The following is a 23,809-nucleotide window of genomic DNA, read 5'->3' as shown; positions in this document are numbered from 1 at the left end:
ATAAAAACATAGTGAAAATTAATGAAAATATTGTATTTAATGTCTTATTACAAAATTAGATTTTATATATTAAATTTTATAAAAATGATTTGTATAATATTTGAGGTAACCAGCTATGTGTGATAAATGTTTAACACATGATAAATAAAAAACTCTTCTGGTAGCAGCAAATGTTTGCATGAGAAAATCTATGTACTAAAATTGGAACATATAAGTTTATTTGCTCATTTTAGTTAATTGGATATAAAACTAATGTATACCTTTATAGTCAATGGACTATATGAGCCATAGCTTACATTTTTTATGCAATATTTTAATTATTTTATTTTAATGTTTGTCACATTAAAAAGCTTTCATTTCATCCCAGTTTGTCATAAATGAATGACAATCTTCAATTTTTGTTTGATATTATATGATAACAAAGATTTCTGATGTTAAAAATCTCTTTTTGCATTTGATTTTATTTGCCTATATTTTATATGTTGATAATTGGTAATAACAATAATATCTTGATCACAATTAGCTGAGTTGATTTCATACTTTTTTTTTGTAAGTTTCTTCAATACAAGGCAGTTATAACTGGCAGTTAGCTGATTGTTTGGAATTCTATTTTTTTTTTTTAATTTACAATTACAATGAATCGTTGGTACGCTGCGCTCGGTATATTATAGTGCTCTCATATCTCTCAACTCGGAGTTTTTTTGTATCGGATTTTTTTTTTAAATGCGGTAATTTTGCTTTTAAATATAGTTAATGTATAGCCCGGCGGCATCCGAGTTGAAAGGGTCATTTTTTTTTTTAATGAACATTTACTACCAATATTTCAATTTTAGTAAAGTAATTGTTTACATGGGGGCACTATAATTCTACATTAAAGTTTTAAAATTAAATGGCATTAAAATTATCATTTATCTATGAATCACAATATCATTTTACAGCTATGTTTGGAAGTATTCTATCAGATTGTATTTATTTATTTTTTTGTTAATCTAACTTGCCGGTACATGAATGTTCATAAATTAAAATCGCATATTAATTTACTTACATTCATCTATATTTTGCATATTATATAAACATATAACATATAATAAATCATAGCTAAATGATCTCTTATATTTGCAAAAAAATGGTTCTAAACACTTTACACATATTATATATCAAAATGGTTTATAAATTTTTTATATAATTTTATAGATAATGATTTATAACACATCCGTTAACATAATTTTAAATGATCTATGCATTTTTAAATTAGAACTAAATTTTATGTGTATATGTATATATATGTATATATATATATATCAAATATTTTCATAAGTTTTAATTGATTTAAAATAGTTCTAAAAAATTTCAAGATGACATTGATATGAATTTGAAATTTTTATTCATGTTAGTAAACATATTTTACAAATATCGTATAGTATATTTAAATTATTATAATTGAATGTTTGTTCACATACATGTTGTTATTTTTGGAAATATATATTTTTATATGTACCATATTACATGCGTGTTTATGACTAAACAGATATTTGAATTTATAATGAGAAATTTATAGAAAACCAAATTCAAAAATGACGTGCATTTGGAATTAAAAGTAGAAAAAAGCAATTTTTCACTAAAATTTTACAATACACGAAAAAATGATCCGATATATTTTTGATGGGATAAAGGACATATCAAAATGGATAGCATATGGATAGCATTTTCAAACTCAGCGCCCCGAGATGTACCTGACTCGATCAAATCATGTTGGGAAAACCTAAGTAAAAATAAAATCGATAATAAAATTGCAAATATAAGTTTTATATTTTCGATGTTTTTTTACGACGAATCCTGTTTTCTACATGCTCGTGGTTTGCTTTTGCTTGCAATAATTTAGTCTGCGCACATTGCGAACAGATTCGCCGTACGGATTCGTGCAATGGAGCGAGCCATTTTCCTTATCTATGGTTACGTTGATACCATAAAGCCGGCAACAGCGCAACCTGTGACTTGCACATGTGTTCTGTAGCGTCTGTGGGGTGTTTTTTGCGCAACTTGACAGACTGGTGCAAGCGAGCAGACATGAGCACTTTTCGATTATTTTAATTGCGCAATCATTCAAGTCGGCAAGTACATTCGTTGGCCGCCTATGGCAGCACATGTCCCGTTTTTATTTTACTTATTTTACTTTATAGCGAAAGTGCGACCACACCTAGCGAACGAGCACGAAGAACATGGATTTTGACATGCGCGTGGTTCGCTTTTTTAGAAATTTTTAATCTGCGCATATTATTCATCATGTTCGTTCGTGTTCGTTCGCTAGGTGTGGCGCATTTTAATAAAAGTTTATGAAGTTATCGACAATTCAAAGTTATTAAATTAGCTCTCTGAACACTTTGAATTCGCTTCTAATGCTGCGAATATATAAATTAATAAAAAAGATATATTTTTAGGTTACGTTTTGACGTTTCTCAGTTGACATTTGTGATATGCTTGCGCAAATACTTGAACAAACTTGAGGCCTCTGTGGGCACTGTGAAAATACGCTTGGTTGCGCATTCATTCAATTACACATGCATACAGTTACGTCTGTGTCTGAGGATGTACCGCGAAACGTCAGATTTATTATTTAAAGTGGCAGAAAAGAGCAAAATTATTTAAAGTCATCAAATTTACAAAATTTGTCAATAACAGCAATATCTTATAATAAACACAACATAGACTAATGCAGGACTGCACATTATAACATCAAAAAAGGAAAATGTGTGTATACATTCGTGGTAGCGTCCACTCTGCACATACAAGTTAAAACATGAAAAACAATTTCCTTTGATGTACCGACAAGTTGCGGAACATTGCTAGCCATGTTTGTTTATGTTCGTTCGCGATCGTTGTGGCGCCACACTGTGCTGTTGCCGTTCGTTCTGGTACGTTCATTTATGTTCGTTTGTGTTCGTTCGTTAGGTGTGGATGCGCCTTCACTTGCAATAATTTAGTCTGCGAACAGATTCGCCGTACGGATTCGTGCAATGGAGCTTGCCATAGATAAAGAAGTACTTTCGCCCTGCACCGCTACGCGCTGACCACATTACAATAAATATCATGCGCTCTAATTTTATTATAATCAGTTATCTATGTTAAATATATTTCAAAATGGCTGCATTCGTTATACGATGACAAATTGATCTATGGTTAAATATGCCTAAAAATGGCCGAGTTTTGTAAATGAAAATAATTAATATTTGGTATTTTATTGTGCGTTGCGCGTGTTAAATGTAATTTGCTTAGTTTGAATAATCATGTTACAAATTAAGAAAATCAATACTGTTGTCAAGTGTGTGTTTGATGTACAACTCATTAAGATATCAAGTAAGTAATTATTGCAAATTTGTAAAAATGCTTCTAAGAACCATATGAATTTTTTACTTATTCACGTAACAGCTTTCAGTTGGTAGTTTTTCTATATTCTAATATATAGAGAATATTTTTTTTAACTGATGTTTATTTGGGAGGAGATTGAACAAATAATTTGAACTTTTCATTGGTTACAGGTAATTAAGGTGGTCGGCTGGTAGTAGCGCTATGTCGGAGAGTGCGAGTGTAGGCTTCCAAGGGGCGGTTTCTTCGGGAGCGACCTCCGAGACTTCGGAACACAGTCGCCGTATGCTGGAAGGTACGCGCATCAAAACACGTCAAAATTCATATATGCAATTTATTTTATAGTGCAAATTTTCTTAACCAGAGTCATAAATTTTAATTTAGTGTTTTTTACATGGGTCTTCAAAAGTGAAGTGATTAACCATCATTCGTGATTTTTGTTTTACTTTATTTCAAAGCTGGTGAAAGTGCAAATAGGGTTAATTAATCAGTGTTTCATGCCAGATATTATGTGATCAGATTCTATTAGAATGTTGAAAAAGTGGTTATTTTGTCAAAAGTTGGATATAAAATTTTCAATGAGGTCTATTATTATCATATTTGATGCATTTTTATGTCTTATGACTCTATTAAGTATATAAAAATATGTATATAATGACATTAACAGTATCTTTTTAATTTCATAGCGATTTAAAGTATTTTGATTGACATAAATATATATACATATGTTTATAAACTATTCTTTTTATTTATATGTAATTATACTCTCAATTTGCACATCCTGATTTTATGCGTTAATAGTTCTATAAATCACTCTGCAATCTCTCTATATAGTTGTCGCTCAGATTTTAAATAACAGAATAGTGAAATTGTATCAAATTGCATTCAATTAAGGGGAAGAGAACATTTCGATGCTTGTAAGTGATATGACAAAGGAAGATAATGTTGATATAGATAAAATGACAATCATGTACATAAAATGGTTGTTAATATAATGTTAATTCATTTTCACAATCATAAAATTTTAATACTATATTTGACCACTTTCTTACATTAAAGCTCAAATAATAACTATGACAAAACTGATGCTGTTACAACAGTTACATGCTTTTTATCAATTATTTTACTTTAATGCTAATTTTAATAATTTACCATACAAAAAAAATCTGTATGTTCATTTAAAATAGAGTTTATAGTACAAATCGGAAACAAATATTAGTTCATATTTTAAAATGTGGTATGTACTGAGGCCATTTATTCCTATTATTCCTCAATTATTAGTGTTAATAAATAAGTAGTTACTTGTTGCTTTATCGTCAACATAAGCTTTTCATTAATTTAATTGAAATTTTTATATTTAAAAATTATTTTAAGCATGTACAAGTATGTAATTTATTTATCAACACATTTTTATATTAGTAAAAGTTATAGGCTAAAAACAAATTGTTAAATGTTTTTTGTAGCTATCATAAATGTTGATAACTACATGTACAATGTATTTATTTTATTGAATATTATGGAGATTTTAAATGCAAGTGATGTTATTTAAAGTTTCAGTGTTGTGGTGATAATTGATTGTGATTTTAGAATTAGTGTTACATTTGAGCATTAAACTAAATTAATAGTGTACATAAAAAACTGGACATAGTGGGGTCTTGTTTCCATGATGGTGAGGCAGGCCTTGATTTGAAGATGCAAGAGTCAATTTTTATAATCTCGGTATGGCATGATAATACAGTGAATTGTACTCTATGGTTTCACCTATATATACTTAAATATCTATCTATCTATATATATATATATATATATATATATATATATATATATATGCATATAATATTTTTGTAAGATTCTTTTGTTCGGCTCTGAAACATATTCTTGATATGTTAGCAGTCAAGTTGTTGAAAATAAATATTTGTTTTTAACAAATTGGCTGCTAATATTTTTAATATATATATATATATATATATATATATATATATATATATAATTTGGTTAACGATTTTTTTTCACATAAATAATGCGCCAAATGCCATAATTTTGAATTTTGTCATAGCAATATTAATTTGTTACGTACGTTTATATGTCATATAAAGTGTGGGTTTCATGTCTATGTAGTCTATGATGCTTGTAAAAATTGTTTAAGCACTAACTTGTCTACACTAAGTTTATTCATATTAGATATCTCAAGCAAAATTGAATGTATAGTTATTGTGTAGTCTGTTGAGTCGAATGTCTATAATTCTGAATACTGCGTCTGTTGATGTTTAATTTTATTTTTTAATAATGTGGACTTTATGGTGATTATATAGCATTTGAAACGTTTACATTATTATGTTGTTATGTGAAAATATCATCAATTTATGATGCAAGACACAGTGCTGATATGGGTAGTGTCAAACGTGTGATCAAATAAGTTACTGGTTTAGCTGGGCATAATCTCGATAATTCCAATAATCATACATTCAATTTTTACTATGAACGAAATTAGACAGATTTTGAAGACAATTTTAATTTCCATTGACATTAAAGCTATCACAAGGTATGAACTTCTCACTTTGACATATGTACTCACTTTATGAATCAAAAAAATATGTTAAAATAAAAAGAATTATTATTACAATGATAATTTATTTTTTCACATAAAATGGTTCGGATATTGTTTTATGTTATCTATATATTAAGTGAATTGTTGTTCTTTTATATTACACTTGAAAATCAAAACTTTCTTTTAGTATATGTTAAATGGAGAAACATATGTTTTTGTTTTTCAACAAATTAATACAATAATATATTTTCCAATATCATTTAATTCAAGACTTATAGGGCTATGTAGATTAAAATAATTCTTTGCATTTTTACATTTAAGGATGAGAATATTTTGATATAGGACACCTACCTAAATCCACTGAATGCAATGTTTATTAAAATGAAATAACTAGGTTTATAACAGCATTGTATATTCACACAACATGAATTGTTTTTTTTCTTTTTATTAAGAATGGATATTTTATTGCAGCCTTGTCCAACATTTCTTTAATTTTAATCCCGATTTTTTTATATAGGGAAGTCAGTGCATTTAAGAAATTTTCTTAGAATGTTGTGTTACATTTATGAACTTTGATCACAATTTTTTCCATGATTCCTATTTAAAATTGGCAATTTAATAGGTTATGGGACTTTTTAGTACTGAAATAAAAAATTTCTCAAAATAAACTTTCTATAAAATATATTTTCATTAAAAAAAAATAATTTAATTGCGTGTGATTCAATTGTGTATAGAGGAAATACAGAATGAGAAAAAGTGTTTATTTTTTCATAATGAAAATATTATTTTACTCATAGTTTCATTTATAAGATGCTATAACCAGGAATATTATTACCCTATTTTTTTTTTAAAAAATATTTAGGAGTTTGTGAAATGGTTACCAAGCAATTCTTAAAATTAAAATATATGTTCATAGTGTTTGAAATATCTCAAATATTTTTAAAAGTTTTGAGTTCTCAAATTTTAATTCAAATGTACCTAAGAGCTTGAAGTATAGATTATTGTTTCTATTTGCACTAATTTTATATTATCCTATTGAAGTTTTTACTATTTGAATCTGGATATAAAATGGATTGAACATGATTGAACCAGGTTAATCTACTTCATATAAAATATTATGAACATTGTATCTTTTGAAAATGTCATTGCCATTTAGTTAAACTATGGTTTAGTTTTTAGATTTGGTTGTTTTAATAATCTCAAGGATTATTTATATTTCATTGCTCTAATCAAAAAGGGTAAACGAATAAATAAAATTGAATGTTGAAATTATATTCTTTTTCTAAACGTTTTTTCTCTTAGTTTAGATTGTATAATCGTTTTGAGACATAGTTTTATAATTATCATAGTTTTTAAATTTTCGACCTTTTAGCTTTTTATGGCAATATAAGATTTCCAACGAGTAAATTTATATGAGATTATCGCTAAAATCGAATTGTAGAATTATTTCATTCTAGAGGTTAATTGAATATTTCTTACAAAAAAATATTGTTCATGACTCGAGTTATTATATAGTAATTAAATTTTTTTTTGTTAAGAAAAATGTTTTGTCTTATTTATAAAATTATATTAGATTAACAAATTTGGAACAGGTTTATAATTTTTTAATCTAATATATATATATATATATATATATATATATATATAATATGAATTCCAAATGACAATAAATTTAATGACTATATAGGGTTTAAGGCCTATCAAACCTGACTTATGGAGAATTATCATCATATTATAATCTTTTAATGTTAAAGTTAATTTATTGAACTAAGTTCTTTTTATTTTCAATTTCAGATGAAATAGCAGCTCTGAGGGATAATGAATCGAGGTTGAAACAACAACATTTAGAATCGCAGAAGCGAGAAAAAGTATTAGTTCGAAGGCTGGCTTCTAAAGAGCAGGAAATGCAAGTTCTACTGGTAAATTTTATTAATATTTTATGTTTTATAAATTTATTTTTTTCTATTTGTGTGATATTTGTTAGTACTCACATATTAACTGTTCACAAAAATCAAAAGACTTAAATCTGAAATTGATGAATGTAGTTGTTTTTTACTTAAATAGCTTTTTATTCTAATTTATCTTATGTAAACTAGTGTGCAGTATCGGAATTGGCTAAAAGATCGAAAACAGTTTTTTATATAATTTGATAAATTCAATTTATTGAAGCACTCCTTGGACAATTTTTTGATATATTGGCTATAAGAAAAGGATGCGTTATAAGAAACTAATTTATTTTTGAAAATTAATATTGAAAATAATTTCATATATGAAATTGAAAATTTTATCAAAGAATTTTTTTTCATTAATTTCATGTCTTTAATAGTGAAATTAGTTTATTTTTTGGTATTGATAGCATATTGCTATAATTGTTAATGCTGGCTCAGAGACCCAATGAAATTGTTACAAACAATAAGTACCGTAAATAAAATATACTATAGAATAATAATAGATTTTTATCATCGATATAGATTGGCCGATTTGCCATTAGCTTAATTTATTCATTCTTAGGGGCGCTAAGCTTTTGTAGCACATCAATTTACCACTATGGTATATTTTATTTAAGGTTTATATATATATATATATATATATATATATATATATATATATTCATCAAGTAAACCCGAATATTTTAAATATAGAATATATTTTCAACAAAATCATATACATGTTTTTACAATACCTATTAAAATTAATAATCAAATATTTTTAAATATTCTGAAGAACTATAAAAATATTTTGGAATTTGAAATATCTGTTTAATCAACAGGTGTGAACGTTTATTCCTTTAATTGACGAAATATAAAATTTATTGTCATATTTATTATTAACTCTCAAGTTTTCGGTTTTTTCTTTGGTCAACAACACCGCAAGAAATTGAGGAAGTAGATTGCCTAGTCGACTAAAAAAAGTCTACAACCCGACATTTATTAGTAAAATCTTACAAAATATTATGTTATTGATATTTATTTAGATATTTGCTGGTCGCCTGATTGTCCAGTAATAAATAAGGTGACCATACGTCCCGGTTTGGTCGGGACAGTCCCGAATTTGCACTTTGTATCCCGAATTTTCCTGAAAGCAATTTTTGTCCCGGATTGTTCAGGGTTTTCGAAAATTATAGGTCTAAATTGGTCTTTGCTCTTACTTTATAATACAATTACAACTACCCATTAAATATCTGAAAATGTTATGTATACTAGTATGCTTAATATGAGAAAGGCGGGTTAAAAAAACACTCTCACATTCATAATTTTGAAATTTATTGTCAATTTTACTAAAATTAACAAAAATTTAAAATTGAACTTTTTGACTGCCTGAAATAATGCAAATGAATGTGCTAATTATTTTTAAATAATTATGAAGAAAATTGAACAAAATTTTATAATAAATTTAGAAGCTGATATAAATCCAAAAATATAAGATAAAATATAACATATAATTGAATAATAAAGACAGCAATTCTGATTTAAAAAAAAATACTCATTTAAAAAAGACGGATTTTTATTGAATTATTAAATAGTATTTGTTATTTTAAAATTTCATATTACCTTTTTTATTTGGATACATAATTATAATGAAAGCAGCATGATATCATTTGATTTAAATTTAATTGCAGAGTCAGATCGCGGAACTAAAAGTCAATCAGGTACCCAGTGCAAGTGCGCTTCGATCCGCTTTGCTAGACCCAGCTGTAAACATAATACTTCAAAAATTAAAGTCTGAACTATCTGCTACAAAAGCAAGATTGGAAGAGACTCAGAATGAACTATCGGCGTGGAAATTCACACCTGACTCAAATACAGGCAAAAGACTCATGGCAAAGTGCCGTTTGCTTTATCAAGAAAATGAAGAATTGGGTAAAATGACTTCCAATGGGAGGTTAGCCAAGCTTGAAGGCGATCTTGCATTGCAAAAAAGCTTCAGTGATGAAGTGAAAAAATCCCAATCAGGTTAGTATCAGGTTTCAATTTTCAAATTTGAATTTTTCTAGATTTTGAAACAAAAATACTGATTCATATTCTTCAGTTAAATTCTGTAGTCACTGAATTTTTAGACCTCTCCGACTACTAATTCTTATTTTATAGCAATCAGACAAAATCTTCAATTTGCTTATCAGGGGGTTATTGAGAAAGTTTTTGGAAAAAAAAACAAGTTTCTCTGATTTGACTAATATTTAAAAAGATCATTTAATATGACTTTAATAAATTGTCACTGAATTTTTAGACCCCTTCGGCTACTAGTTTTTATTTTATAGCAATCAGACAAAATCTTCAATTTTTGCTACAGTGGGTATTGAAAAAAAGTTTGGGGAAAAAAAACAAGTTGTCTTGATTCGACTAATATTTAAAAAAAAGGTTATTTATTGTGACATAAAAACTGTGTGCCACGGAAACTGTCACTTATTATTAATAAAAAATTAGAAAATAATCAAATCAGAAACTTTGATTTATGAAAAAAAAAATTGTTTTTTTTGCTATATTTAGGTATAGTTCTAAATTTTACTTTAAAGAAATTGTGAATCTAAAAGCATACTGGTTTCAGAATTAGATGATTTTTTACAAGAATTGGATGAAGATGTAGAAGGAATGCAAAGTACAATATACTTCTTGCAGCAAGAGCTGCTAGCAACTAAAGAAATGGTTTCTTCCCTTGAAGCAGAAAATAAGAAACTCAAAGATTCCCAAAATTTACATAATCACTTAAACGGTGACACTAGCAAAGCCAAGCACGAAGTTGTTAGATTATCGACATCTGCTAAGGATTCTAGTGATTCTGAGCCTGAGTTGATCATAAAAGTTACTGAACAGGATCTGATGAAAACAATCAGTGATTTTGATGATGAACAAGAGAAGGATAATTGTGAAATTCGGACAAAAAGTGAACTGATCACAAGAACTAAAGATAACAATGGTGTTGGTAGCACTATTGTAGATAGGACTTCAAAAACAAATAGGTTGGAATTTAAAAAGAAACGTAATTATGACAGTGATTCAAGTGATTATAGCATTGAAAGGACAAAAGGTGTTAAAAAAGTTAGAAGGTCTTCTGTACTGTCATTGGACTACAATGACTTGGAAGATGATGCATTAGTGATATCAACAAATGGTGAAACAAACATTTCAGATGGAGAATGATTAAGTTACATCATGGCTTTTCAAATTATAGTTAATTAAAATACACAAATTTCTGAATTAATCTTAAATTTACTATGTGAACTTCATTATTTAACTCATATTGTTTTAATGAGCATTATATTTTAATTTTAACACAAAGTATACTACAAATACAAATTATGTTGAAATTTGTTATAATAGAATTAAGTTAATTGGTCTTAAATCAATTAATCAGTACATTAGATTATTATTACGTCCAAGTGTGAGAGCTAACTTAAAATTGCAGTTCATACTTGTCTATGATATCTTTTTTCATCACAAGTGGGTCCATGCCATTGATTGGAAAGTACTAAAATATAATTAGTTTGACATACATGGTTATATGCGAAAAAAAAACTTGTTTATAGAGCTTTAACAATTGTAAAACAATGTATATCTGATCTATAGTTCTTGTTATTTCTAAAATGTTGATTTATGTGTAAATATAATAATACACAATATGTATAAAATACCATAAACCTGTTGTAAACATTCATAATTTCTGTTTTAGCATGATTTCATATAGCATAACTAAACTGGCTTAAATTAAGGTTTATATTTTTCATCTCAGATATTTTGTGATTTTATATACGAGTACATTTCATTGAAATTTGAACAGTTTGATTTGAAATTTTTTCTTTATTCAAATGCAGAAATATTATGCTTCTTGATTTTTTTTTTGAATCAATATTCAATTATTTCAATAAAAGTATTTAAACTTAATTTTCAATGAGTGTTCCGTACTAGACTATGGAGTCATTTCAATATAAAAATTGTAATAATTGAACTTTACTTCAGGTTTTTGGAAATTCATAAAACAGAACATATAAATTAATCCAAAATAAAAAGTTTGGACCTAGTTTGAGTTTATGGTTGCTACTGTTTTACAATGTCTCTAATAACTTTGTGTGCTTTGACATATTCGGAGTGATAATTATTGTTCAAAAATGTTTTAGTAAACAAATATGAGAATGGATGTCTACAACAAAATGTAGCCACAAAATGCTAAAGTTTATGAAATATTTGATAATTTTACATGTTCAACATCAAAAGCTGATAGATAATTCTTCTGTAAAATAGAATATTATTTCATTTACATAATTGTATCTTATTTCTCTTATTTTATCATTTTCACTGAATGTTTTACATCATTTGCACAAACTATTTTCATATGTTCACAGTTTTGTATAAAATATCATTTATTGTAAATTATAAAATAGATAATGAAATAAAAAGTAATTTTGATTCAATTGTATTTAATTTTTTACTTATAGTAAATTTAAAATACAAATAAAAAAAAGAATAATCAAAAATTTAAATATTTATAATTATTTGAAATATTTTATTTTCTTTCATTATTAACTTTTTGTACAATTTGTGAAAATATACAAATTTTATCAATTGACAAAATTCAAATGAGCAATTTTCTTTTTTTGAATTGATAAGGCGTATATTTTTGTGAAGTTCTCTCGTTTAGGGATATTATTCTTATTTCATCTTTAACATAAAATGAGTTAGCAGCTGTATTATACTCGACTAGATAGTTTAACATCAATATTTTTATAACCGAGTTTCTGTTTTTGGTTATCAATTTATTACATCATAAATAGAATAAAAGCATTATTAGAATTTTTTTTGAAATTCTGATTTGAATTATTTAAGATTAAGTTTTTTGAATAAGTATATAAAATTATTTGGCAACGATTAAGCTTATAAAATTAATTCAATAAATCAAATTAAATCTATAAATAATTGATGTGGATAAATGGGATAAATGGTTGTTCAAAATAAGCATAGATTTGGAAAATTTATTAGCTAGAGGATTTCGGTTTATATCGTATTTTATCGCTTATTTATCTACAAGCCGAGTTTTTCGGCCAATTCCGCTATGTCGCCGCCATATGAATATATTATATATTTATTATTATATTATATTTAGAAATATATACACATATATATATATATATATATATATATATATATATATATTACTATTATTCTAATATGATTCTAATGAACCTAGATAAATAAGCTAATGAATCTAATAGTTTCTAGGGTCGCCGCCATGGGTCGCCATCGCCGCAAAGCGAACAGAGATCACAAAAACTTCACGCCACTCCGAGCAAAGTTACGATAAATTATCTATGGAAAACCGGCGATTTCTAATCTACACATAACACAATACACGTCAAAAACCATGGGCCCATAAATTTTAGCAATGATTTATTGTGATAATTAGCTTAAGATCGATATAAAATAAAATAAAATTCGTGAATACTGTGAAAGGTACATAGATAATTTTATGTGATAATTTATAATTTCATAGAAACCCAGTTAACAACAATGAACATTATATTAATATTATTGACACTTGTTAGTTTACATACTTGCAGTTGTGCAAAACCTAGCCGACCTCGCGGAGTTCCATTATCGAGAGCTTCGCTATACGCGAATGAAGCATCATTTACATGTTTAGATGGGGTTACGTCAATACCGTTTTCTCAAGTGAACGATGATTATTGTGACTGTGAAGACGGTAGCGATGAACCAGGGACTTCCGCATGCCCCAATGGCATCTTTTTTTGTAATAATGCGGGCTATAAGTCAATAGCGATTCCCTCATCTCGTGTTAATGATGGAATTTGTGATTGCTGTGATATGTCCGATGAATATAATAGCTCTGCAGTTTGTGTCAATACTTGCCATGAACTGGGTAGAGAAGCATTGAGAGAAGCCGAAAAGAGGGCCGAGTTGTCAAGACGAGGTAATCAACTTCGTAATGAATTAATTCAGAAAGGCAAATTATTTAAGAGTAAGCAACAAGAGAAACTGCAAATGCTCGAAAAGTCAATAGTCGAAGCAAATCAACTCAAGGAAGAACGATTGGCACTTAAAACTGAAGCTGAGCTCTTAGAAAGTTCTGCTTTACAGCAGTATCAAGTACAGGAGATCGAAGAAACTAAAGAAGCTGAAAATGATGAAAATGAACCATATGATATTTTTAACTTGATGGATACAAATAATAATCAAAAAGTTGAAGTAATAGAGTTACAGGCTCATTTGCCTTTGGATAGAAATAGTGATGGCATAGTATCTTTGGAAGAAGCAAAGTTTTTTTTAAATGACAAGGATGAAATGGACTTGGATACGTTTCTAGAGGAGGCATGGCCTAGAATTAAACCTTTTCATATGAAAAGTGCTGGACTTTTTAAACCACCTGAAAATGAAAATATTGATATTGAAGGAGAAGACAGCACTAATGATAATGAAGAGAAATTTGGGGATGATGATAAAAATGATGATGAACAGAATAAGCAAAATGAAGAGGCAACACAACCTACATATGATGAAGAGACTCAAAAATTAATAGACTTAGCTACTGAGGCTAGAAACAATTACAATAACGCAGAGCATGAAGTGCAATCCATAGAACGAGAAATATCTAATGTAAAAGAAATCCTAAACAAAGATTTTGGTCCCCAAGAAGAGTTTGCTACACTGAATGAAGAATGCTTCGAATTTGAGGATAGAGAATATATATACAAAATATGCCTTTTTGATAAAGTTACTCAAAAATCAAGGAATAGCGGATCAGAAACAAGATTAGGCACATGGAGTAATTGGTCTGGCACAGAAGGTAATAAATATTCTGCAATGTCTTACACTCAAGGGGCAGCATGCTGGAATGGCCCTCAGAGATCGACCACTGTAGATATTGTCTGCGGTCTTGAAACAAAGTTGGTCTCGGTGTCTGAACCTAATCGTTGTGAGTACAAATTTTTTATGGAATCACCAGCAGCATGCAGTTTTTCTGAGCGAAGCGAAGATACCAATGGACATGATGAATTATAAATCAATAGTATATGTATGTACGTCAGTTCTGGAAGACTGTTGCAATTTTTAATGTACATTCCTTCGTTCACTTTTGTAATCAATTATACAAATAAATTAATTTTACAAAACTTTATAAATGTTAAAATATTTTTTTTTGACCAATGTCTAGAATATACTCAATGAAGCACCCATGTAAATATATTCAAATCTGACCTTTATGAAATCTTTAGTAATATTTGTGTTAAATTTATATCAACAGGTTATTCAGTTATCACTTTTGTCTACTCTGCGCAAAAACAGATATCATACAGTGATATCAGCTTCTGCTTGAAAAATACAGATTAGATATATGTTTCCAATTTAAAATAGCCCATGTGGACACTTGTGTGTGAAATAAAAATCTTGCACTATTATTAACTGATTTTAGTTGAAGACAATTCAAACTTCAATACAGAGGTAATCAAAATATAATTGAAAGGTAGCAATTATTGATTTTAAAAGCATGCTCAGAGCTTTTGATACAAACGTATAAAGACTTGAATACAAGTGTTTGATTTCATTTTAATGTAATGGTTAATTAAATGTTTGAAGCACATTTACATTTTGTTGCAAATGTCTAAAACGCATGTAACTTGCAGTAATTTATCAAAATGTAAATGAATTTTTTTGACTTATAAATGTCAAATGTTATTTATATCTTCGTGATTTATAAATGGTTATAGAAGTATACATTTTACCTTAATTAATAAAAACAAAGTGTTATTTTTATGCTAGATGTCCACAACCACATTTTCATATCCATCGATCAAAAATCTCAAATTGTAAATATACGGACAAATATTGATTAAAATGTACTCGACAGACAGCTATCAATTTTTTATTTTCATATAATTAAAACACTTTGTGGTGAACAAAACATTCAAGAAACACCTTAATATAGTAATAATTAAACTTATTCTAGTAGTTAATTTGGGTTAATGTTGTTATCTTCTCTCGGTCCGAACATCGCTAATCCAAAATTGATGGGCGCCAAAATGATTTTGTTCGCGGCTCTGATGATAGCCCGAACAGCGACTCGTGCTTTGTTAAGAATTCCCGATGCATAAGCTCGGAATACCAGTCCAAGTACGAAGTATAATAAGACCAGTAAATAGACGATGGTGTCCGACAAAATAGATCCTCCTAGAACGTCATATATCCGCCGCACGCAACGTCCGCCATATAGCACTTGAGATATACAAATCTCGTCTGCAAGGGGTATCATGTCCAGGAGATCGGGTAATACGTCGAAGCTGAAGTGAACTATGGAGCCCCATATTAAGCTCTCCGTCACTTCGACGATCAATTTAACAAGAACAAACTCATACATTAAGAGGGGAACGAACCCGAGAATCCTGAACGCCTCCGGATAAAGTTTTGCGTCAAAAACGACGACCAGCGTAGCTGCCCAAAACCATAAATTGGCTAGCCAAGGACCTTGATCCTTGGTCGGGTGATTCCTATTTATTAGTAACCACAACCCTTGGTAGTGAACTAAGCTTACAAGAAAAACAGTATTATAATACATGTTTATTACGCGAATTAATTTAAATAAAACTAAAAGCTCTCACAAAATTGTGTTGAATTCTGCTCGAATATCACTCAATTCGTATTGTGTACTTTTTTCCGACTTGCACATCCGAACACAAAACGATCAAAACTGATGCCGATTCATTCAAACGTCTGAAGTTCGTCAGTTCTGGTCAGTTCATGCTCTATTATTTATAATCATCCATTATTTATGTTATTTCTCAAAAAGGACTAATTTTCAATTCTTGATATCAAGATAAGATATTTAAGTAATTCAAACTTGTAAAATCGTAAAAATAAATCAAATTTATTTTTGAATTTTTTAGATGCAGATTAATTCAAACACAACGTCCATCTATAAATTATATGTTGTTCATTAGTTACATAGATAAAAGAAGAGTATATGATTAGTTATTTAAACAAAACAGTACAATACTTTTATTTACGAATAAATTACGATAATATAAAACTACGCAGATTCAAAATCTATTAAGTTTTAGCGAAGTGGTAACCACTCTACTTTTATATATTTTATGCTTATTTATCTATGTTTATGCCCATGGTTACTTATCTATGTTTATACTCTTCGTTTATCTATGGCGGTAACTGGTAACTAGGTAACTATATTCATATGCGATCTTTAAGTGGCATTACGACCCTATACAATATACATATACGTTCATAAAATGTTACACGCCTAGATAAATAAGCATAATACCTAGATAAGCGGTTACACGTGTGAGTTATGAAAAATTAATTATATTTTTAATAAAGTATGCACTTATATAATTTTTGAATAGTTTGAATAACAAAACGCTAAGATTTTTTTTTATAAAATTTGATTAACTCCACAGTATTAAATATGAAAATTTGTTTCTCTTAGATAAAATGTCATAGTCAATGTGAAGATCTATGGTGAAGACCATACTTGTTTATCTATTATTATCTATGGTGAAGACCATACTTGTTTATCTATGGTGAAGACTGCTTATATATCTATGGTAGACTATCTGGCGCCAATTTCGGAACTTTGCGCGCTTATATGCTTATATAAATGCTCTGTTCAAAGTTGACAGCCATTTGTTCAATGCTTATTGAATTTGAAGGCATTTTGAAGGGTTCGTACAATCACACAATGCTTTAAGATTAACCTTTTATTAATTTTCATAGCAAAAATATTAATATATTTTTAACTTCCCGTAAGGTAAGTTATAGTAATCGCAAAAAATCGAAAATGATTTTTTTTATATATCTTTACGAAAGGTTTCTGAATATTTTGGCATACCTTAGAAAAAATACATGTATGTGTATGCGCGTGTGCGAGTACAAATTTTTGTCAACGATTTTGGGAACATGAATCAACCGATTTGAATAATTCAAAAAGTGTTCGATTCGTATTGATAAGGAGACATGCTGATTAGTTTTTGGCATAAGCAGGTTGAGCCGTTCCGAAGATACGGGACAAAAAGTGCCAAGAATGGTAATTCAATTTTTGAGAGAACAAGGCGTCCGATTTGAATGATTCAAAAAACATTTTATTTATATTGACGAAATAAATAACTGATGAACTTTTTGGGAAGGCAGGTTTAGCGGTTTCGGAGATCCAATGAAAAAAGTGAAAAAAGAGCCATTTGGAAGACAAAAATGATCATTATAGACATATGCACATCAAATTATCACATATTTTTTCGATATCTTAATAATAAGAATAAATTATGTGTACATATCTATGGGTTCCGTACCAATCTTTATCTGTTATATTGCGACGCGGCGCCTACGCGCTTCCATATTTCGTTTCTAACCAGCTAACGTATTGCGATTACTTTGAAAAGAAGTTCAAAATTTCCAAAATATTTCAAAGTATAAAAAAATGTTAAAAAGGTAATTTTTTTCCAAAAATTTAAAAAATCTCAAAGATCGATTTTTTCAGAGTTCTAACAAATCTGTTCGTCAACAATTCTGTTCGCGAGTTCGAGTCCGCGCTCTGGAAGACCTGATACCGTGCACTAGCGATGTCCTTTTTCACTTGTAAATAAAGATTAAAAATATGTTTGCATTTGAAAATAAGCTCATCTCGGACACTGCGGTGTAAAATGGTAATAGAAAATCTCTCACACTATTCTTCCCTGAATCAAGTTGGGGTTTATCTCAGCTCATGGACCTGCTTGGGCAGTACTACCCATTATTATGTATATATATATATATATATATATATATATATATATTTATATATATATATTAAATTTAAAAAGTATTAATCGACGTATTAATCGACGACGATATATCTGTTCGTCGTCCGAAATTCTTTCAGTTTTTCAAAGGAGAATAGAAGCTTCTGTTTTCGCAAAAAAAAAAACGATTCGCTAATTTTTTTTCTCGACGTTTCAAGTCCTTCGGAAGCGATTGAGGTCAAATTTGGAATAAGTATTTGGAATGTGTTATTGTTTGGGAGTATGTGAGTCGATTTTTCGATCTTTCATCCGCGTTTTCTCGTAAATGGCTGAACCTATTTCAAAAATTTAAAAGCCATTCAATATATCTCAATAAGGACTCGCGTTTATTAGTTTTGCACAATGATTGACCAAGACAGTTTTTTTAATTAGCAAGTGATTAGAATTAAAAAAGTGAAAAATTCTTAGTTCACATTTTAGTCCGCAATCCTGAATCGATCTTAAAAATTCGAAAACTGTTCGAAAGGTATTGGTTGGGAATTGTACTAATTAGTTTTTGTGAAAAAATTCGACAATTTTGATAAAATAGATAGATATTATAGTCTTATAAAACATACTAAAATTTACGATCCTACGATAAGTGGTTTAGTTGTAAAAATTCATCAAAGTTTGAAAAAATGTGATTGAAAAGGTGTGTTGAGAGATATAAACTGGAAATCAAAATGTTTAACTTTTAATGAAAGCGAAAATTTTATTATCAAATATTCAAATCTCAGTATCGTTTGATTAACACTATTCCTACCGAGACCGGTCAAATGACCGTTTTTGATTTTTTTATTAGTATTTTTCATATTAAACGTAATTGAATTGTCATCAAACTTTAAGACTTTTCCTAATATGTGAGTATGATACATTTTTCAATGTAAATTTGTTTTTTCAATTTTTATTTTTGGAAAAAAAAATTTTATACTGTCTTACCTACCGCGACCGGTCATTTGACCGGTAGTACAAAGACGATGTTCGGTCGGCATTTTTTGTAGTAATTGTTAAGAATATGATCGACCTTACAAGAAAATGTAAAATCAGAATAATTTAGAGTGGTAAAAGCTGCCTTCTGCAAATTTATATGCATTTTTTTCAATTCTGTATGCACGCAGCGCAAATGAGGCAAGGGGTATAAATATTGCACTTATACTGTGTACAAAGTGGGTTTTCTCATTTTTGCTCAATGTCTACGTATAAACAGATTTTTACAAAGGGATCCAAACAACAAATTGATAGGTTTTGTTTTGAATTCAAAGGTTGGTTCAACTACATTGACAGCAATCAAAATTGTTGTAAAAGACCACGTATTACTATCGACGAACATAGATTTTCAATAAAGGTAAGGTGTAAATTTATTCAACACATGTTCAATAATATTCAGGAAAACTGCTCAATATACGAAGTAAATATAATTATGCGCAGCAAACCGCACAAATAGGGTGTAAAATTTTGATATATACGTATTGAGTACGTTTTGAGTATACGTAGAAAACTAAGAATTTCTTTGAAGATTTATAACCAATGAATCAGTATTATCAAAATCGCTAGTAAGATGTAAAAAATTTAAAAGTTTTCACCATCCTACTTATAGCTAAACTGTTAGTAAAAAAAACTGTGATGGTAGGTACAATTGAAGCAATATAACAGCTACAAGTACTGGTAGAACTAAAAATCAAGGACTTCGCTCAAATAATATTTACAATTTTGGAAGCTAAAAAAGAAGGTTCTAATTTTCGCTTACATACACATATGTTGAAAAAATTTCACTAATACAGGAGTCAATTCAATTGGTATTAGCGTCGGGACTGGTGTAGATGTCATTCATAGAATAAAATATGTCATTCATAAAATAGTCAGAAATCATTCAGTAAAATATGAATTTTTGAGAGAATTTATCAAGGATTTACATTATTTTGTATTTATTCAGGATAAATTCATTGTTTTCACATAAAGAAATTACGGGAAGACGATGTACAAGGCAGGAACTTTCTATTCCAATTAACTTGCCGAATAGTTCCAACAAGAATTCATAAAAAAATCAACTAAGTACAAGTACAAAACATATTCCCTAAAAGAAAATATTCCAGATAATGTTTTAGAAAGATGATAGAGCGAACAAAATCAGCCAAAAACGTAAAAAATGCGTGTGCGAAAATACACTTTAAGAAAAAAATCGTAAAAAAATGGATAAAACAGAATAAAATGTTGATTTCGCATTCTAAAATAAAAGAAATATTTTGTATTTGTATTTATAAACTCTTAAACTAGCATTAACTCTTCATTCAATACTGAAAAATACAGATTTTGCATGACCGGTCATTTGACCGGTCGCGGTAGGAATAGTAAACATGAAATGTCGGTAGGAATCTAGGAATAGTGTTAAGTCAATTATTGCACCTATCGGGAAGTTTTTGCAACTTGACTTAAGGCAAAATGCCACTTTCAACTAGTTTTTTATGATTTGTGATGAAAGTAATCTGTTCAAGCAATTTACGTTATTAATCTTTAATTAAAAAATCTAGAGATACGTATTAAATTATCAACTGAATGCATGTACATATAGCAGATTCAAGTTTAGTTGTTTCTGCCAGGGACTTGCAACTATTAGCATAATATATGAAATGTTTTAAATTATATAACAACAAATTTATTTATTAAACTAGTGGTTCATGGCATCGTGCCTCAAGGCAAATTGCTGGAACTTTCCATACCGTACTTTGGAATTTTTAAAAACTTTAAAATTTTTGAAAAAAATTATTGGTAATTTCGAGTCTTTTGAAAGTTATGATTTGTTTCTAACATATTTTAAAACAATTGGATTTTTTATCTTTTTTCGAAGCGATCGCGCTGCATGGCTATTTTAAAGACGAAATATGGAAGCGCGTAAGCGCTGTGTTGCAGTCGACGGTTAACTATTATAAATCTTGGTACGAAACCCATAAAATATTTTTTATGCATATATTTATTGCCGATCAAAATAATATAATTTTTTAAGACAGTATGCTGGTTGTCTTCAATGAGATAAACCTCCCTTTTTTCCTTTTTGACATAAGATCGTATGGCATTTTTCACTTCCCGTAGGATAAGTTATAGTAATCGCAAAAAATTAAAAATAACATTTTTTATATATCTTTACGTTTCAAAGGTTTTTAAATATTTTGGCATACCTTAGAAAAAATGGATGTATGTGTGTGTGTGTGCGTGCGTGCGTGTGTGTGCGCGCGTATACAAATTGTCGTCGACGATTTCGGGAACACGGATCAACCGATTTGAATAATTTAAAAATCATTCGATTTGTTGTCTAGCCGTTTCGAAGAACCAAAAATGGTAATTCAGTTTTTGAGAGAACGAAGCGTCCGATTTGAATATTTCAAAAAAACATTTTATTTATATTGACTAAACGAAAAACTGTTAAAATTTTTGGAAAGGAAGGTTCAGCGGTTATGGAGTTTCAATGAAAAAAATATAAAAAAATGCCATTCGGCGTTCGAAAATGATCATTAGACAAATGCACATTAAGTTATCAGATATTTTAAAGACATTTTAATACTGTGTACACATTTTGTGTCAATTTTTTTGGGTACTGTACCAAGATTTTTAATTTTAAAATTCACGTATACGGTTCAAACAAATGTCCTCGATATTTTCGACAGTTTGATTGAAAAGTCATTTCTTTTTGTACTCGATCGCGAGGCGTTTTTGCAAAAGGCAATTTTGCCGTTTCGGAGGTATGGAGCGCGAAGGGGGTAAAAACGGTTATGCAGTTTTATGCTTTTACAAAAAAAATCGTGATTTTGAAAATTTTCAAAAAAGAAATTCAAATTTTTCAAAAAAAATCAAATTATCGAAATTTTTCATAATTTTCAAAAAAAAACTGAATTTTAAAAAATTTCAAAAAATATCAAAATTAAAAAAAAAATTTTTCTTTGAAAAAAAAAATCAAAAATTTCCAAATTCTGAAAAAAATTAGAAAAAACTTATTTTTTTAAATCTAAATATTTTCAAACTTCTAAAAAAATTTCAAAATTTTGAAAAGATTTCTTAATTATCAATAACGGTATGGAAAGTTCCAGCAATTTGCCTTAAGGCACGATGCCATGCGCCCCACTAGTTTTTACAATCTTTGAGTAGTAGATTCTTCACTCATTTCTTTTAAATATTTGTTTAGGAAATACTGGTATTGAAAATTTTTCGTGTTTTTTTAACTTCTTTCTTTTATTACCTCATTAATAGTTTTTATTTTCAAGTGTTTATGTAGAGTGTCATTTGTAATATACCGTTCACAATGCACCTTAATATTTTAGATCGCGCTCTTTGTATTATTTTTATATTTGAATTGCTTGCGCACGCTATATAAGAACTCATATAAATGAGAACGAAATTTGTACTATATATTAATTTTTTTTATAAATTACCTGATAAATGGATATAAGCAAATCCGACAAATGGCATTTTAAATATATATATGTATATATATATATATATATATATATATATTTTATCTCCACAATCGCCGGACCTGACTTTCCAAAAATTTAATCAGTTGTTCAGTTTATCATTACAAGTGAAATGTTTCTTTAAATTATTCAAATCGGACTCTTCATTTTCTCAAAAACTGAATTACCATTTTGGGCACTTTTTGCCCCGTATCTTTGAAACGGCCTAACCTGCCTTTGCAAAAGACCAATCCGCACGTCTCCCCGTCAATACAAATCAAATGTTTTCGAATCATTCGAATCTCTTTGTGCGACCAAAATCGTGGACGAAAAATTGTATCCAAACATACACACACGCACACATACACATAAACATCAATTTCTTCTAAGGTATGCGAAAATGTTCAGAAACGCTTGAAACGTAAAGATATATAAAAAAATTAATTTTCGATTTTTTTGCGATTGCTATAACTACCCTATGGGGAGTTAATAATAATAATAGGTTTAGGCGTCTGCAACTGCTTAGTCGAAGCTTCGTGGGACGGAGAGTTTAGAACGTAGATATGCGCGGACGCAAAAGGTTTCGTACTCCTGTTATCGTTCGTCTGCGGTGCGCATGTCTCGAACTCGACGTGCAGCGATGATTCATGTTGTTTTTGTTTACAAGAGAATAAACGAGCTGCATAT

The 23,809-nt window shown here is 28.8% G+C and overlaps 2 protein-coding genes across 4 annotated transcripts; both read left to right on the top strand.

Annotated features, from left to right (window-relative positions):
* Positions 1-3,140: 3,140 nt before the first annotated feature.
* On the top strand, positions 3,141-11,630 carry LOC113376944 (pre-mRNA-splicing regulator female-lethal(2)D). Of its 3 annotated transcripts, XM_026617069.1 has the most exons (6): positions 3,537-3,658; positions 3,748-3,946; positions 4,915-5,082; positions 7,706-7,830; positions 9,531-9,864; positions 10,457-11,630. In XM_026617069.1, exons 4-6 carry the CDS (start codon positions 7,816-7,818, stop codon positions 11,047-11,049), a joined length of 942 nt encoding a protein of 313 aa, XP_026472854.1. In that variant the 5' UTR covers positions 3,537-3,658; positions 3,748-3,946; positions 4,915-5,082; positions 7,706-7,815; the 3' UTR covers positions 11,050-11,630. The 3 variants fall into 3 exon arrangements, with proteins under 3 accessions (XP_026472852.1, XP_026472854.1, XP_026472853.1); XM_026617067.1 differs by lacking the exons at positions 3,748-3,946; positions 4,915-5,082 and adding an exon at positions 3,141-3,354; XM_026617068.1 differs by lacking the exon at positions 3,748-3,946 and having other exon boundaries at positions 3,554-3,658.
* A 1,596-nt stretch (positions 11,631-13,226) lies between these two features.
* On the top strand, positions 13,227-15,085 carry LOC113377942 (glucosidase 2 subunit beta). The gene has a single exon (XM_026618405.1). It carries the CDS (start codon positions 13,411-13,413, stop codon positions 14,917-14,919), a length of 1,509 nt encoding a protein of 502 aa, XP_026474190.1. The 5' UTR covers positions 13,227-13,410; the 3' UTR covers positions 14,920-15,085.
* Positions 15,086-23,809: the final 8,724 nt, after the last annotated feature.

The sequence above is a fragment of the Ctenocephalides felis genome, unplaced genomic scaffold (assembly GCF_003426905.1).
Source record: "Ctenocephalides felis isolate EL2017-DRISC unplaced genomic scaffold, ASM342690v1 CF-g0.4_SCAFFOLD_01886, whole genome shotgun sequence".
In the NCBI taxonomy this organism is placed as follows: Eukaryota; Metazoa; Arthropoda; class Insecta; order Siphonaptera; family Pulicidae; genus Ctenocephalides; species Ctenocephalides felis.
This window is presented reverse-complemented; position numbering and strand designations above follow the sequence as displayed.

Coding starts and splice junctions, on each gene's coding strand:
- LOC113377942 (XM_026618405.1), top strand. CDS start 13,411: ATGAACATTATATTAATATTATTGACACTTGTTAGTTTACATACTTGC.
- LOC113376944 (XM_026617067.1), top strand. CDS start 3,568: ATGTCGGAGAGTGCGAGTGTAGGCTTCCAAGGGGCGGTTTCTTCGGGA. Junction 3,659..7,705: donor CAGTCGCCGTATGCTGGAAG/GTACGCGCATCA, acceptor TTTCAATTTCAG/ATGAAATAGCAGCTCTGAGG. Junction 9,865..10,456: donor AGTGAAAAAATCCCAATCAG/GTTAGTATCAGG, acceptor TACTGGTTTCAG/AATTAGATGATTTTTTACAA.